A 16805-nucleotide genomic window follows, 5' to 3' on the forward strand; every position below is an offset into this window, starting at 1 on the left:
GGATAGCTATACATAAGCTTATGTGTGCACAGAATTGCTCTGGAAGGACACATAAGAAACTGATAGTAGCTGTTGCTTTTGCAAAAAAAAAAGGGGGGGGGGGAAACTTGGAAACTGAGATATAAGGGCAAGGATGAGAGGAAAGCTTACTTACAGTGTGTACTCTTTTGTACTGCTGGTTTTTGTACAATGTTCATATACCTATTCAAACAGATGAATACGATAGAAAATAAAACCTTACCCTTGTATCCACAGCTGCAATTTCTAAAAATCCAGGCTTCATAAGGGAGGTAACAAAATAAGGTCGTCCTCCTTCCTGCACCACCAAGCGTTCCCAACCTTTATAAGCACAGCCCCCAGATGCCCATGTCACGTTACTATGGCCAGGCTCCTCTCTGCTACCATTCTGACCAACTTACCAGGAAACCAACTCTCCCCTACTCCTAGTATCGTATCTGTCCCTTTACCAATTCCCTTCTCCTACCTAATCAATGTTTTCCTCATCTTGTATCCTTACGGTTTAAGCTCCATTTCCTTCCCTCTCTTAAATTCTCACATCAGTTAACAGTATGAAAGCAGAAAGGACCCCTGGACAGAAAATCTGAGGTCTGCCACTTTCTAGGCCTTAACTTGGTAAGGTTACTTAGCATTCCCAAGTCTCCTGGTTTATCAAATGGGACTAATGAGAACACCTTCCTGAAAAGGCTGCTTTAAGAAAATGTGAAAAATGCTTTGTAAACTATAAAATCCTATTCAATTGTTAATTATTACTCTTGTCACATCTTGTGTAGACTATAAGCTCTTTGTCCACAAGGGGCTTCTTTTCTAAACTCCCCAATGTGCCCACACCCAGCAGGCATTCAATATTTGTCGGATTTTTTTTTTAAATAAAAGGACAAGCTTTCAGGTTGGGGTAAGCATCACCACCTCTGCTTCGAATCTTTAGGGCTGCTACAAAAGGAAGACTAGAGGTCATTTTCCCTGCCTTCTCCAATGGAAACGCGGTGAGCATTTGCTCTGCATGCCCCTTGCCACGAGCAAACTCTGCTTTTTCAGTAAAGGTATCAGATAAATGATTTCTTTTATGCATTTGGATATACATATGAATATACTGATATGTAGCATACACCAAAAATATACTATTCTTAATTAAGTATGATAAAATGAAATCTGATGTCTGGGATTCAACTGAAAACAATCCAGGTAAAGGAAGTAGGTAGAGGGTACAGATGGAACAAGACTGGCCATGAACTGATGAGTGCTAAAGCTGGGTGATGGGGCTTTTTTTCTAACATACTTTCGTGTATGTTTAAAAATTCCTGTAACGAAAGTTTGTAAAGTGTTTGCTAAATCAAAGGTGAGTGGAAGTAATGCCTCACACAGCACACTGCACATGGGCAGCCAATAAATTTGGTGAATCAAACAAACAATATGGAGTCAGTTTCAGCCAAGAGCACAATATGGATACGTTACTATAATATTCCAAGTTAAATCACAAACACAATTTAAATTCTATTATCTTCCATGGAAAAGCACATGAAAAGATGAATGCTAAGAAAGGTAGGTAGAGTTTTCAGGGACTAATAATAACAACAATAATGATATAGAATGTAGTATTCACTGAGCAACTTACCATGTGCCAGAAACATTGCTAAGAGCTTTACACACATTATTTCGTTTAATTCTTACAGTAATCCTACAAGGTGAGGCTTTTCTGAATCCCCATTTTACAGATTCAGTATCTAAGGTTCTAAGTGATACTAAATAACTTGCCTAAGATCATGTGACTAGTAAGTGGCAGAGCTAAGATTCAAATACAAATCTGAATTCAAAGCCCATATTCAACCAGTATACAAAACTGCCTTTCCAGTACTTCATAAATCTATTCAATGCACCTAAACTTAAAAGGTTTTTTAAGATTTTGATACCACATTAAAATCTCCCAAAACTTCCATTTAATAAAAGTAATGAAGATTGGAAACTGCAGCATAATCTATAGAAAAAGCACAAGGGAAAGAAAATACTAAGGGACTATTAAACCAGGCAAAGGCTTTGAATCCACCTATGATAACACACTTTCAACATACTTCCAAGATAACTATTTCCTGAAACATAAATTGAGTTATATGATTTACAAGCATCTCTAATATAAAGCTCCCACCCAAACTGTCATTGGGGGATCCAGCAAGTTCTGAATTAAATCAGGACTACGGTCGCCAAGGTTACACGCACAAAAGATTCTTTTACACTGTCTCAGAACACCTGGGATTTTATGGGCACCGTAATTGTGGCACTTACCACTATGATACCTTCTTAAGTAATGTCAGACTTCTAAAAAGGTGTTTTAAAAAATTCCTGTATATCCTTCACCCATATGATAACATCTTACCACATATGCTTTATGACTCATTCTCTCTATTCATATACTTTTTTCTCCAAGGTTTAAGAGTAAGACGCAAACATGATGCCCCTTTATCTCAAAGTACTTTCATGTAGCACCACTGTATTTTAATCACTTGGTCATATATCTGTCACTAAATTGTTTCCCCCTAACCCCCTTCCCCAACTGAAACCCTGTTTTATTAATTCACCTTGCTCGATTAACACCCGGCACAGGAGAATCTATAGGACAAGAAGTGTCACCCAAAAATAAATGACACATTAAATACCATGCTTAGTTTCAAGCCAAAGAAATTGAAGAAGTTACAAATATTTCTTGAGTACCTATTCCATGCAAAACATTCTATATTAGATTATTTAAGAAAAATAATACACTACAAGTTTGGCTCCTAACAATTAAGGATTTAAACTAAGCTGAGGTTATGTTTCTGATGGTGACTTACCTCCCACACATTCTTGCTGTGAACAGCTAACACCCAGCAGCATCTACTCTATTTATTTTTTATTTCTTTGGGTTTTTTGTCTTTGTTTGGGGGGAAAGGTAGTGGGGAGAGGTAGTTAGGTTTATTTATTTATTATTCATCTTAATGGCGGTACTGGGGATTGAACCCAGGACCTCGTGCATGCTAAGCACTCGCTCTACCACTGAGCTACACTCTCCCCCACCAGCAGCAGCTACTCTAGATATTTTTTCTATCTCATCACAGATTACTTTGTTTCACATAAATTATTAAATACAAGGACCTTAACATCTTAATGAAAATGATTTTAAAAGAACCACCATTCATATGTAATCAGTTCCTTGTAAGTACTCAAATGTTTAGTGATGACAAATTATCATCTTAAAATACTTCTACAAAATAGACTAGCATCAGTTACAAGCTAGAGCTCTTTGCTATTATCAATGTTTGACATTTTTGAAATACTGCTTTTTTTAAAAAAAAGGTAAAGAATATACCTAGTTAAACACAAGCCAACAGAGGGGAAAACATATGAGATGTAGGATTCAATTCTGACTATTCCTGTCCATTTTAAACATATAAATTTCTGCTAAGAAAAGGAGGGCACTACACCATTTTAAGTGCTCAATAACCACATGTGGCTACCGTATCAGATGGTGCAAATATAGAACATTTCCTTCGTAACAGTATGTTCTACTTCCTAGACAGCATTGTTGACCCATTAGTTCTTCATGCCCTTGTAAAAAGCCCTGCACCTTTGAGGTCCATTTCATTCAGCTAAACCACTGCTTCTCAAACTTTAATGTGAATACAAACCACCTGGGATCTCATTAAAATTCCTATTTAGTAGGTCAGAGGTGGGGCTTCAGATTAGGCATCCCAGATGATGCCAATTCTGCTGGTCCACAGACTACGCTACCTTCTTTCTCTTCTCCTTCCTCACAATTACCGACTCCCAATCATTCTACCTTACACATCAGACTTTCTTTAGCATTCAGCTCACAGCCCTTTTCTCCATCTTGACCACTGCCATCATCCTGAGTGATTTCTACTGTCCACATGGACAATCCTAGCAACATCTAGCCATCCAGTTCCTTAACCTGCAGTGATGTCCTCCATCAACCAACCAATCCCTATAAATCACTCCCAGATGCCTCAAAATCACCTAAAAGGGCTCTATCTCTGAAATCACTGTATCATGCTTTGGGACCAGAAATGATTGCTTTCCCAAGTATTTTCATTCTTATTGTTCTTCAACCTTATCAGGACCTCCAGTCTATTAATTCCTTTCAGCTTCTTGTTTCTCTTTTGCAAATATCCTAAAGTCCCTTATCCCTTTATTCTTTGTTGAACCCACTTGGTAAAATCCCAATTCTGAATGAACCAACTAGCCACTTTCTTCTACTACACCCAGGATCCGGAATTGCTGTAGGAAATGTCACACAACCTGACTGATGGTATCACTTTATAAAGTCATGGTTACCAACCTCAACTGGGCCCTCAATCCAGTCTGGAAACCTTACAGTTCTCTAGGCAAACTTTCTCACCCGGTCTTCACAACCATTCTCAAAACTTCTCCTTTCTCCTTCAACTTCAAACCCTCACCCCTCTCCCTAAATTCTCCCCTCCAGAGAAAAACAGACCAGATAAAAACCACTTATCTTCTTTCTTCTCTCCTACTACGGTGGAAATGTCCTCCTTATCACAGGGCAGTTTTTCCACTCATGCACTGAATTCTCCTTCTTGTACCTTCAATCTCTTCTTGCCCATTAAATCCTTTCTCGTACGCATTTATATATATCAACTAATCCCCCACCCCCTAAAAAACCTAAGTGAAAGAAACAATCTGAAAAGGCTACATACTGTATGATTCCAACTATATGACATTCTGGAAAAGGCAAAACTATGGAAACAGTAAAGAGATTCTCAAATTTAATATTTCAAAACACAGTTCATGTTATAGCAAACTAACACGACAGACTCAATTATATGGTATTTATCATTTTAAGTATTAGCAAAGAAGGTACTCAGCCACAGATGGCAAATGACCAAGAAATTGCCAATATATCAATTCCTCTCTGCTGCATAGACCAGTGCAGTACAATTCTCAAAGACAGTCTCTGAAACACAATCCTATAAACCTCCACCATAAATTACAATCATAAAGTAGAACATATGTTTCCCATTAGAGTAATGAAATAATTGGAAGTTCTGTTTCTGACAAAGCACTCAGTATCTAATAAATTCAAGCTAGATGAATGTGATAAAAGCCAAAATTCAATAAATACAAACTCTGTAATACTTTTAAACTGTAAAATTGTGCTTTCAAGTTCTACAATATGGGTATAAATATACCATGTGTATGTGTATGTATGTGTGTATGTATGTGTGTATGTGTGTGTATATATATATGTGTGTATATATATATAAACACAAGGGGCCCCAATGTGCTACAAAAGTATAGACTGAACCCAAAATTCAAACCAATTATATCAAAAATTTGAATTGTAGTAATCTTGCCAGTTACATTAAAAGAAAAGTCATCTTGAAAAGTATGAATGTAAGGGGGGAAAGGAAGGGGAGGGATAGATTAGGAGTTTGGGATTAACAGATACACACTACTATACATAAAAGAGATAAACAACAAGGACCTACTGTAAAGCACATCAATTTCTTGTAATGAGCTGTAATGGAAAAGAAACTGAAAAAAATAATATATATATGTATGTATATGTATAACTGAATCTCTTTGCTGTACACCTGAAACTGACACTGTAAATTGACAACACTTAAATAAAAAAATAAGAATTAAAAAAAAAAGAGGTATGAATTTAGATCTTTCTCATTAAAAAGTTTCTCAAAGCAAGAAGGTGGTCAAAATTATTCTACTTTACATAATCTGCAGTGACTTATCTCTACCACTAGATGGTACTATCAGCTTCAGAAATCGAGGGAATAAAAGGGGAGTTGTCTATACTAATCATTATTGACACCCTCAAATATCCTGCCCCAGAATGCTGATACACTTGTATCCATCAGATCATAAGTCTCAATCCTTGGCTTACCATGTATGGTCATTACAATCTTAAAAAGAATCAAACAAATACATTGTTAAAATCTGAAGTAATGAAAGGTGGGAAAGCTTACTCTTAACCTTAACCTTTCATGAAAGGTTTTTCAATTCAATTCTAGAATTAAGTAATGAAAAAAGCTGAAGGAAAATACTATAAAAGTTTATCAGGTGCACTTTATCACCTCAAAAACATTCTGTTCTTATTATTTGTTCAATCTGTTTACCTTCATGGCAAGTTTTTGCTAAAGTCTGAAGTTTCAACCAGCACTTCTAAAGTATTTAGATTAATCTGGTCCTGAAGTAGACACAATACTATTTTGTATTATAAAAGCAAGATCTAAGAGATCAAAAAGGACCACAAATTTTAATATGTTAATAATGATAATTAGGTAAGTCTTTATAAAAGAAACAACTTCCTAAAACAACAGGCTCAAACCATTCTTAATTCTAAGCAACATGTTCTGAGAAGCTAACAAAAACTTTGAAGATCTCTAATCTAAATGGAAGGATAGAACAATCTCAGATTAAATCTAAGCCTTTTTATATTGCTAGTAAAAGTATTAAAACCATCTGAAAAGGTTTGAAACAAGTCAGAATTCAATTTGAGAACTTTCCCATACCTTTTAAAGACCAAGTTCAGCTTGGCTAACTATATATAAACATGACTATCCTGGCTTTGTATAAACTTAAGTGGAAACAAACTATAAAATAACTTTAAAAGTTTGTATTTTAAAATCGATTACTTCTTATGAACTTGTCTGTATTAAAAAAAAAAAGTACTACAATGTGAATAAAAACATAATAGAAAGCCTGGTGATTACAAAATGTACTAGAATTCCCAGTTTACATTTTCTTTATCTGACAATAGCAAGGTTCTAATTATTACCTTTACAATCTACTAACACACTTACCTGAACACAGAAACCCATAACCATCAGCATCATTTCTTCCTAAAGATAAATATATTCTCAACATACTCTGTACAAGAACTTTGGGGTAAAAGTTTTCTTAAAAATTCGGATCTTTTTCACTATGTACATCAGTTTATCTAAATGCTTTTCTTAATTCTTCAAAATGTATTCAAATATTGAGAAAGGTCTTATGGGAAACATTAATATGGTATAATTCACTCATATTTTACTTGAAATTAAAAAGTGACTGAATGACATACCTTCAGAGTTGTGTGCAGTTTTCTTGTGTTTTCGGCAATAAACCCTATAAAAAACGAAGAAATTAAAACTATCAAGCAAACCAAACTTTTTTTTCAAATTAAGAACGAGTAGTATACTTCACCCCATTCACAAAGTAGATTCCAAAAACTTTATTATTAAATTTCCTATGCCATTTCTCTAAGCATTAAATTCCCTACCAAAAACACCCTTTACAACAATGATGAAATGCTTTGAAATGGGAAAGTTTTACAAAAGCCTAAAGAACATATGACTGTAAAAAAAAAAAACTAAAAGAGAAGTTAAATAATTACATGTAAATTCCTTGTGAAGGTTTCTCTCGGATCTGAGCTTTATCATGCAATGCACAGTGGTAGTGGTATGTCCTGTGACATGTTTTCACATCACAACCAATTGTTGCTCCAGGACAATGGCACAAAGAACACATCTATAGCAAAACAATAAAATAATAATATTAGTGTGTGATTTTGCTAGGGTTATGATATCACGTTAGAGGCATATCCATCTCTGTCAGGGAAAACAAATTGGTTATTGAAAAGTTTTATAACTAATAATGCTATTTTTCTTATTTTCTCACCTAGAAATAATTCAAATAAAATTCTACTGGGGGTATTTTTGTTTTTATTATGTTAAACACTGACAAACTTAATGGACTATTATTAATGTCTATTGTTTCACTGTGGTCAAAAGTAAATCTGAAATGTTGCAAATCAGGAATGTAAGCTGTAGACCTTTTCACAATCCAGATCTTCCTGGAAATGAGTAACTGTGGAAAATGGCTCACACCAGAAAAACATTTTCCTTCACATTTCCACTTAATCAGTGAGAATTTTTAGGAAAAAAAGTCTCACATACTATTTGGGAGCCTGATAAAATCAACTGCAAGTAAGAGAAGGAGAGAAGATAAAAGAATTAGGTAGATTTTTAAATACCTTGAGTTCTAAAAATATTTTATGATGTCAAAGTGATTGTGAAAATATGCTCATCTATTTTAATTTAATCTATGTTACTTACCTCTCACATTATGAAATCAGGCAAATAGATAAAAAACAGATTCCTTCAACATATTTGAATATATCTTATCTTCTGACTTTACTGGATAATTCACATTGTTTTAACTAGCACATGCTCTAAATTTAGAAAAAAACTCTTTAGGAAAAAAGTACATAACAATGATTGTTAGTGGTTGTGATTAACATATCAGAGTATACTGTACTGAGTGGACTTTTAATGAAGCTACTTCCTGAGCTATAAATGCCATGCCAAAATAAATTCACAATAAGGTAAATTTAAAAAATTGTTCATTTGTTTCTTGGTTGATAGATGCCTCATTTTGAACTGTTCTCATTCCTCTTTTTTAATTTTAACATAAAGAACATACTATAACTTTCGAATTACTTGGCCCCTAAGCAATATTGGTATATCAAGAGGCTAATATATACTCTAATAAAATGCCTTATATTTCTCTAACCAAGTCAAACACTCAACCTCTTATTCAAGCTACCACTTAAAAAAAACTCATATATAAGTCAGAAACAGAAACATTCTCAATACAGGTACTTCCCAGAAAACATGAGGGCCAGTGCCCATTATTAATAGCAAAGAAATACACCACTTCCTTAAATAAATACAGAAACTTCAAAGTATTACTGTAAAAAGAAACACTGGGCCAAACGATCAAGCAGGGAAAGCTGTTAAATACTTTTGGGTGGCTTATAAATTCTTGAGGAGGTGGAGCATTTATAGTGCACCGTATTTATGAGGTTCTATTATTTTAGTAAATTACACTTCTAATAAAAATAGACTTATTATAGAAATTGTGGAAAACACAAATGGGCACAAAGAAAATTTAAAAATCACTCATACTCAGCAAGTGTAGACACACTTACAGTGTTGCAATGCTTACGTGGAAGTATTTTTCTGTGTAATTCTGTACATACTATTTTGCAACCTGGTTTTTTCACTTAATAAATTGAACATTACCTCCACTTCACTAAGAACTCTACGGCAAGTAGTTCATTTCAAAATCACATCTAAAATGGGTTTGCCTAGGTACATTTTGAAAAAAACAATTACTGAATTCAATTAGCAAGCAAAAATGAAAGGAGAGCTACTGTTAAAAATATTGTCGCAGCTCAACACTGGCAAAGATCCAGTGAGATGTGCACTCTCATAGACTGCTAGAAATTGGTATATTCTCCGGACAGCAACTTGCCTTATTTATCAAAGAGCTTAAGTTTATACTCTCTGATTTAGTAATTTTACTTCTATTAATCTAGCCTAAAAAATAAATCAGACTTAAACAATTTATATGCAATCCTGTTCATTGCAGAATTATTTAGAATAGCCCAAAATGTAAAACCACCTGTGGGAAAACAACAATTGAAAAGTGTTTTAAACAAATTATAGTACAACCATATGGTAAGAATGTTCTTTACTCTTTTCAAAGACATTTCAGTGGCATGGGAAAGGGTTTATGTATAATATTAAGTGAAAAAAAAAGCAGGATACAAAGCTAGATGAGTGAATTATGACTCTAATTATGTTATAATATATATTCTTTGAAAATAGGTGGAAGTAAACATAGCAGAATACTGCGTGGCTATCTCTGTGTGATTGGTTTTCTTCATAATTGCCTATGTTTTCTCATTTTTCTACAATGGGCAAAAATACTTATACATACAAAAGATTTTTTAAAAACATTGGGAACACTCTAGCAAATGATTTCAATACCCATCTTTCAGTTTATTGAGAATGAATAGAAAACTAAATGTCCAAAATATATCAAGATGTGTTCTGGCTGTTTATAAATTCAAATCTGCCCCAAAGTATATATAACCAGTTAACTACAGCAACTCAGGAGAGAGAAAAAAATTTTTAAGTGAGAAAAAGCTTATCCTCATTTTTATTTTGTCAGTTTCTCTCAAGGAAAAAGAGAAGAGGAAGATACGCCAATAAAAATGTTTTCAGAGAGTGGAAAATTCTCCTCAAGGTTAGGAATAGGAGTGTCTCTTAATTAGAATTTACAGGATCTATTTTATGCAGCATTCATGTAGAAGCAGAAATACCTGCTTGTATATGAAATTCTGGCAAGGTACTAACAAAATAGCAAAAATTATCCATAATAAAATTACACATAAATGTGTATCTGCTTGTGTACCTTTGAAAACAGAACAGGAATGTCACAGTTATCTTCAAGATATCACTGCTATATTCTAATCAATGAAATAATTCTTTTTCCTTGAACTCCTATGGGACTTAACACATAGTATTCATTTTGGCTCTTACCATATGACTCCCTTGGATGGCTAATTATCTTTATAAATGGATACGTTTTATCCATCAACTGCTCCCAGACTGAGTTTCTAGGAAGATTAACACTGTACCTTACAAAGTAGTGCTCAATAAATCTGTTGTTTTTAAACTTACTCCGTTATTAAAGATTTTAGTATCATATGGAATATTTTGTCTCATTCATGTTTCTAATACCTGCAGATGTGACATAATTATCTTCCAAGTACGTCTAAAAATATTTTAAAAGTCTAGCTTGGAAAGGTGAAATTGAGAAGAACAATTCAGTTGAAGGAGCACAGAATGAGAAGACACAAGAATATCTAGGGGGGAAGATTAGCCCTGTTTAGAAACAATGTGAGAATCAGGAAGAGATTTTAAAAAGTAAAAGAAGTTGGGAAACCAGATAGACAGCTAGTATACTTTTCCTTAAAAAAAAGGGGGGGGGGTTATGGAAAATAAAATTAAAGAGGACTTCTCTTGAAAAAAAAAAAAAAAGTAGAATGATGGGAAAATGCGACTCCCAACACAGGAAGGCACCAGTTAGGCTTGACCTGAGTGAGGTTATTCTGGATTCCTCTTTACACAAAACATTTATTTGCCCCCCAACTGGTCATAGTCCCTACCAGGCCCTCAGCTGCCATTTAACATTCTACTTGCACTGTAGCCTTGGCTCCCTCAAATGCGGGGAAATGAAAGTTAACCTGACAGGAACATGTTATTCAAGGACAATGGTGGACTCTTTCCCCCCTGAAAAAAGGTCTGTCCCACATGTCACATATTCTGCTGAGGGCTAATTTCCTGTCCTCAATTTAGGTATAAATGTCAATTCTCAGCTTATCCTGCCTATATCCTGATTTCAAGATCTTTAAATTGAAGTGAAAATGTCTGAGAATGATTTTTCTTTCACTTTTACTCCTCTATTCAGTTTGCTACCTAGTAGACCTAATAAACTTCAATAATCAATTACTTCTTCCAAAAAGAGATTGGAAAAAGAGATCCCATCCATCCTCTTACTTATGTTTGCATATCATATTATCTTCGAAAATTTTTAAATAAAAAAAATATATAGGATGTACAGCATGATTGTTTTAAGAGAAATATACACAGTGAAATGATTACTACAGTGGAGCTAATAAACATATCCACCTCTTCATAGTTACCATTTTTTTGTGCATGTGGTACAAGCACCAGAAATTTACTCTCGGCAAATTTCCAGGATATCACAGAGCATTATTAACTAGTCATCATGCTGTACAGCAGACCTCTAGGCTTACTCATCCTACATAACTGTAACTTTATACCTTTTGACCAACATCTCCCCATTTGCCCCCCTCCCGCCCCTGGTAACCAAGGTTCTACTGCCCGTGAAGCTATACTGTTAAGGTGAAGTTGTGCCACCTAAGCACAGCCCCATGGAGCTGCCCCACTGACGAAAGAGGAACTAAGTCACGCATGAGAGGAGACCCAGGAACTGAAAGGACTATGATTTAGCTAAAGTCTGGCAGGAGCCAGAGGCTGAGACATACATACCTGCTCCTCAGTCAGCTGAACTAGGCCAGGACTGAAATTCAGTTTGCAAAGGGAAGGAGTCTTCAGTAATAAAAGGAAAAAGACTGCTTTCTTAGTAGCTATGGTGGAAGCTCAGGAAAAACTCAACCAAGACCACAGATAGATCCAAGGTAAACCAAATGAGACTGCCAACTTCGAGGCTAGGCAGAGAGACAAGGCTCCTGGGGAAAAGCTGGAATCAGAAGGATAGATAGAACCATATGGAACCAAAGGAGGAAGGGCTAAGCCTTTGCTTTGCCCAGTTTAACTTCCATGTGTCTACTGTGCATGTAACTGACCACCAGTGTAGAGAGAAATTCTCACAGCCACCTAGTTACTACTCTCAAGACACCTGCTCTGAGAAAACTGCTACAAATGTATGGAGAACGCGAGAGGTTTCAAAGAGTCTGTAGGTAAGAAAAAATATCAAAAGCACTTGGAGTTGGAACAGGGTACCTATAGGATATTTTCGCAGGAAACATGAGACCAAAAAAAAGTGAGAGCAGTTCACCTTACGCTGGTGTTTGGGGCTTTTTGTGTGTGTGTTGATTTTAATAACAGGTAACACTACCTCCAGTAAAAACTAGAAAGCAGGACAGGGCAGTGGGGGCAGGTTTTCAGTGCTGCCTAAAAAAATGTTCCTACTCCAGGTTCCTTGTTTTATTTACACTAAGACCTCACATACCCAACATAATTAAAAACCAGAATGTCCTCTGAATTACCTGGTTAACTGACGTTGCGCATTTTATTTGTTAAAAACTCCTAAAAAAATACCACTGCACAGGAGGGTAAAACATGGACTCATAACTGTTTTTGGCTTTTCCTATTTTTTTTTTAAATACAGCATTTTTAAATGCTACATTTTTTTAAAAAAAATACAGCATTTTTTGAAGAAGAGCTCATAAAAACACAAACAACAATAAAATACTATTAATAATAAGGGTTATATAATAAAATAAGTAGGGCTCAATGGAAAGCTAGAAAATAAAAATGAAATCTGAAAGCTGTCAAAGTCATTGAAAAGTGACAAACTTGATAAATGAAGACCTTAAATTCCAAGTGCTTCTAAAAAACAGGGCCATGGAAAAGTCCTTGTTTTTACTAGAGTAACAGACAATCTATGCAGATCCTGGATAAATCATTTCAGAAGTCTTTTGGAAATCAGAGGGCAAAGAACTAAGTAAGCCTATCAAGCTCTTACTTAACTTGGTCTCCTGACCTTGCTCTCAATATCACATACTCCAACTCCATCCAACTTTATGAATCATTGATGAGGAATATAAATTATCTTATTAGAGCTTTTACAGTTTCCTTTATTCATCTGAAAGATTCAGACAGTTTTTCTGAGCTCACATCTTTATGTTCAAGCTCTTCTAAGATGCAAGTCGTCTTTCAGACTGAGGATACTCTAAACCGCCCTGCTGCTTGCTATACTTAACCTGTGAAGAACACCAGATACACATCCATGCTCAAATAAGTACCAAGACATCCTCCCAAGACCACGCAAGATTCTTTTATTAGGTTGGGTTCTCGTCCCAACACAAAAAAGTGAGAAGTAATTATATAATGAGATACATTAAATTTACAGTATTCTCAATTACAAAGAAGTATTAAATGAAGGCAAAGGAAACATTTGTGAATTTTTAAAAAATTAACTTATTCAGTAATTGTCAAAGACCTGATTTTCTCCATCATTGGACTTGAAGTTTCTCTTCTGCCTTACATTCATTCTCCTTAATCACCTCCAAAGTAAAGCAAAGTCCATTTCATATAAATGGCAGGTAAAATATCTGCACACATTACAACTAATCTGTATGCCACAATCTGAGCTTTCAAAGATTTTCACATTTATACAAATACATTCATAATCATGTACACTTAGTTACACAGATGACAATGAGACCAGCGAACAAATCTTCAGGGAAAAATTTACCTGTTTTCCCCCCAAAATACTCTAAGGCAGGAGTCCTGCAAGCCCAATTTAGCCTACCACCTGTTTTTGTAAATACTTTTACTGGAACACAGATATTCTCACTTTTTTTGTGTATTATCTGTGACTGTAACTGAAACAATAGGGCTGGCAAAACCATAAGTACTTATTATCTGATCCTTTACACAAAGTGTGCCAACCCCTGTCCTAAGGCAATGGTCCATACCCGAGAGTGCTCATCAAAATTCACTTGGAAACCTTTTTCAAAAGACACCTATCTGCAACCCTGGCACTTCTGATTTGATAATTAAGTACCACTCCTCTAAGGATTTAGTAGCACACCAGACACCTGGCATCTTCTGTTTCTTTGTATGTAGTAAGCAGTGGTAGCATTCTATACATGTTGGGTGCTCCACTTTACCCTTACTGAAAGCTAAATAAGCCACACACTCTACTTTAAATAGCACTGGCATTTAATACTTACTTCATACTTGTCAAAAGTACTTCCTCCTCCTTGCAACTCTTCCCCCTTTGACTTCTACAGCATCATTTTCCCAGTGGAACACATTTCAAATGTCACTTTCTATGAAGTCTTTTGACTTCTCAGGTAGAATTAATTATGGTCCTCTCTCCCAGCTCTCCTGTGGCATTCTTTACATACTTCTAAGGCTAAACTACATTTATTCATGATTGCACACAAGGTGTCTAGCATTGTGCATGGTACAAAGTAGGCACTCAATTAAGTATCCGATAAATGGACAGACAGATGAATTCTAGACTCTAGATGGAGGCTTTGACAAATATAATGCCTAAGGAAAACAACAAAAATAACACTCAACTGGGAGAGTGAAGGTTGAGGAAATGTGAACCCCAACCCACCCCTGCCACATTTATATCTGAGGCATACACAGCTCTCCACCATCCTGAACAAATAACCAATCTGGTTTTTTCCTCTCTATTTCTCTCCTTCCTTTTCAAACCACTAGAGCTGCAAACAATAGTAAAACACCGATTAACCAAAACAGAGATTTACGCTATACCATTACTTCCCTGGTCAATTTACACCTAGCCCATTATTAAAGCTTCACACTATTATCCAATTGAAGCTCTTCTCTCCTTGAAATTCAACTAACAATTAATGAGTGCCCACTTTTTTATTAGAGTACTACTGAGCGCAAATGAGACGTCAAGCACCGGGCTAAGTGTTTTCCATGCATTTCCCCTGCTTAATCCTACGCTAGGCAAACGCAACAGGCTCTACTCTCGCAGAGTTCACAACACCGTGGAGAAGAATGCCTTCCACCCGCGCGACAAACACAACGCACAGTGTGAAACTCAGCGGCAAAGCTGAAGGTTGAGTTGGACTCAAAAACAGGCCGAACTTCTGAGAAGCAGCTAGGAGATGAGTAACATCAGTACGAGCACAGCAGTGGGGACACGCAGGGGAGGCCTGGGAATCCGAGAGGAGAGGGAATGAGAGAAGGAGTGGAAAAGGTGGGTTACGACAGGGCTTCTGAAGGGCAGTCTGAGGCCTCTGGATATTATTCTGTAGGCAGCGGAGAATCAGTAAAGGTTTGGTGTCAGGGAGTAACATTAGGTTTTAAAAGTACAGAACAAGTAATTACTAGCAGTATGTTGGAAGGATGGGAAGAAGTAGACTGGATCTAGGGTTGCAATAAGAAAGAAAAGTGGGCTGAGATATTCCAGAAATAGAACCAATCTGAATGATGTGAAAGAAGGAAGAATTGAAGGTAAAGGATTCAGAAAGAGACTCAGGTTTCAGGGCTGGGAGATGATGACTACTGGTACAGACGGGTTAAGTTTAAGATGCCTGCAGGACATCTATGTACAGCAGACAAATATGCTGCCATTATTATATTTCATTCTCCACATGACTACTGTAGATCACTTGTCCCCTGAAAAATCTGGCTTTGCCCTTCCCCTCCCTTCCTATCTGAGTTGAAATTCCTGTCTAATGTTTAAAGACCCCACAATCATCCCACGTTTCTCAACTCTAATCCATTACTGCCAGTCTTAATGACCCATTCTGGTATACTTAATCTATTTTGTGGACTCAGCCTTTTTTTTTTTTTTTAAATACTTGCCATCTCTAGGAAGCAGCCTTAACTACTTAAAACAGCAAGACTCCTCCCACACAGAACAAAAAGGTGTATTTTATAAACTGTCATATATACAGTCTCATGGCATATACACTATCTAGATCATAAACTCTCAAAATCAGACACCTTGTTTCTCTGGAGTGCCAAGCACTCCACTGGTACTGAGTAAATAACAAAGTAAAGACTACATAGAATTGGCCTTTTTATTTTCAGAGGCTACAAGAAAATATCTTGAGGGTAATAGACTCAGAATATTCTTACATAGTATGTGTATCGAATTTTTGTCCTAAAAACTACAATGCTATTAACAGACTATATTAATAAGAGTCTGATTATGTACTACATTCAGTAATATTTCCATCTTTATTAGAAAACTAAGCTCTAATCACTACATTTTAAAAATGTGATTTTGGGGTTAGGTAGCTTAAAATGCAGTCTATTATAACCTAGTGATTAAGAGTTCTGGCTTTAGAGTTAACTGATCCTGGACTCAAATTCCAGCTCTGCCACTTACTGCCATATGACCAGTCAGGTTACTTAACTTCTCTGAGCCTCAGCTTCCTAATCTGTAAAGTTCCTATCTCTTCCTATTTCACAGTATGATCATGAGGATTAAAAAGGATCATGTAAGAAAAAAAAAAAAGGATCACATAAAGTACTTAGCCCAGTCTCTAGCACATATTAAGTGTTCAATAAATGTTAGCTATTTCTGCCACTGGAAAAAGCAGGAAAAATGTTCAGAGGATTTCTTAAGATATGTGAGTAAAATTTAGTTTGAAAGAGGGAAAG

The 16805-nt window shown here is 35.8% G+C and overlaps 1 protein-coding gene across 9 annotated transcripts in view; it reads right to left on the reverse strand.

Annotated features, from left to right (window-relative positions):
• Window positions 1-16805, reverse strand: part of PHF6 (PHD finger protein 6) — a 45279-nt gene that overhangs the window by 20151 nt on the left and 8323 nt on the right. For all 9 annotated transcript variants that reach the window (XM_031445906.2, XM_064482662.1, XM_064482661.1 and 6 more), the window contains 2 exons: window positions 7418-7551; window positions 7106-7149 (listed from right to left, as the gene is read on the reverse strand). In XM_031445906.2, the coding sequence (XP_031301766.1) occupies window positions 7106-7149; window positions 7418-7551 (178 nt within the window). The remainder of the gene's footprint in view (window positions 1-7105; window positions 7150-7417; window positions 7552-16805) is intronic.

Source organism: Camelus dromedarius, chromosome X (assembly GCF_036321535.1).
Source record: "Camelus dromedarius isolate mCamDro1 chromosome X, mCamDro1.pat, whole genome shotgun sequence".
In the NCBI taxonomy this organism is placed as follows: Eukaryota; Metazoa; Chordata; class Mammalia; order Artiodactyla; family Camelidae; genus Camelus; species Camelus dromedarius.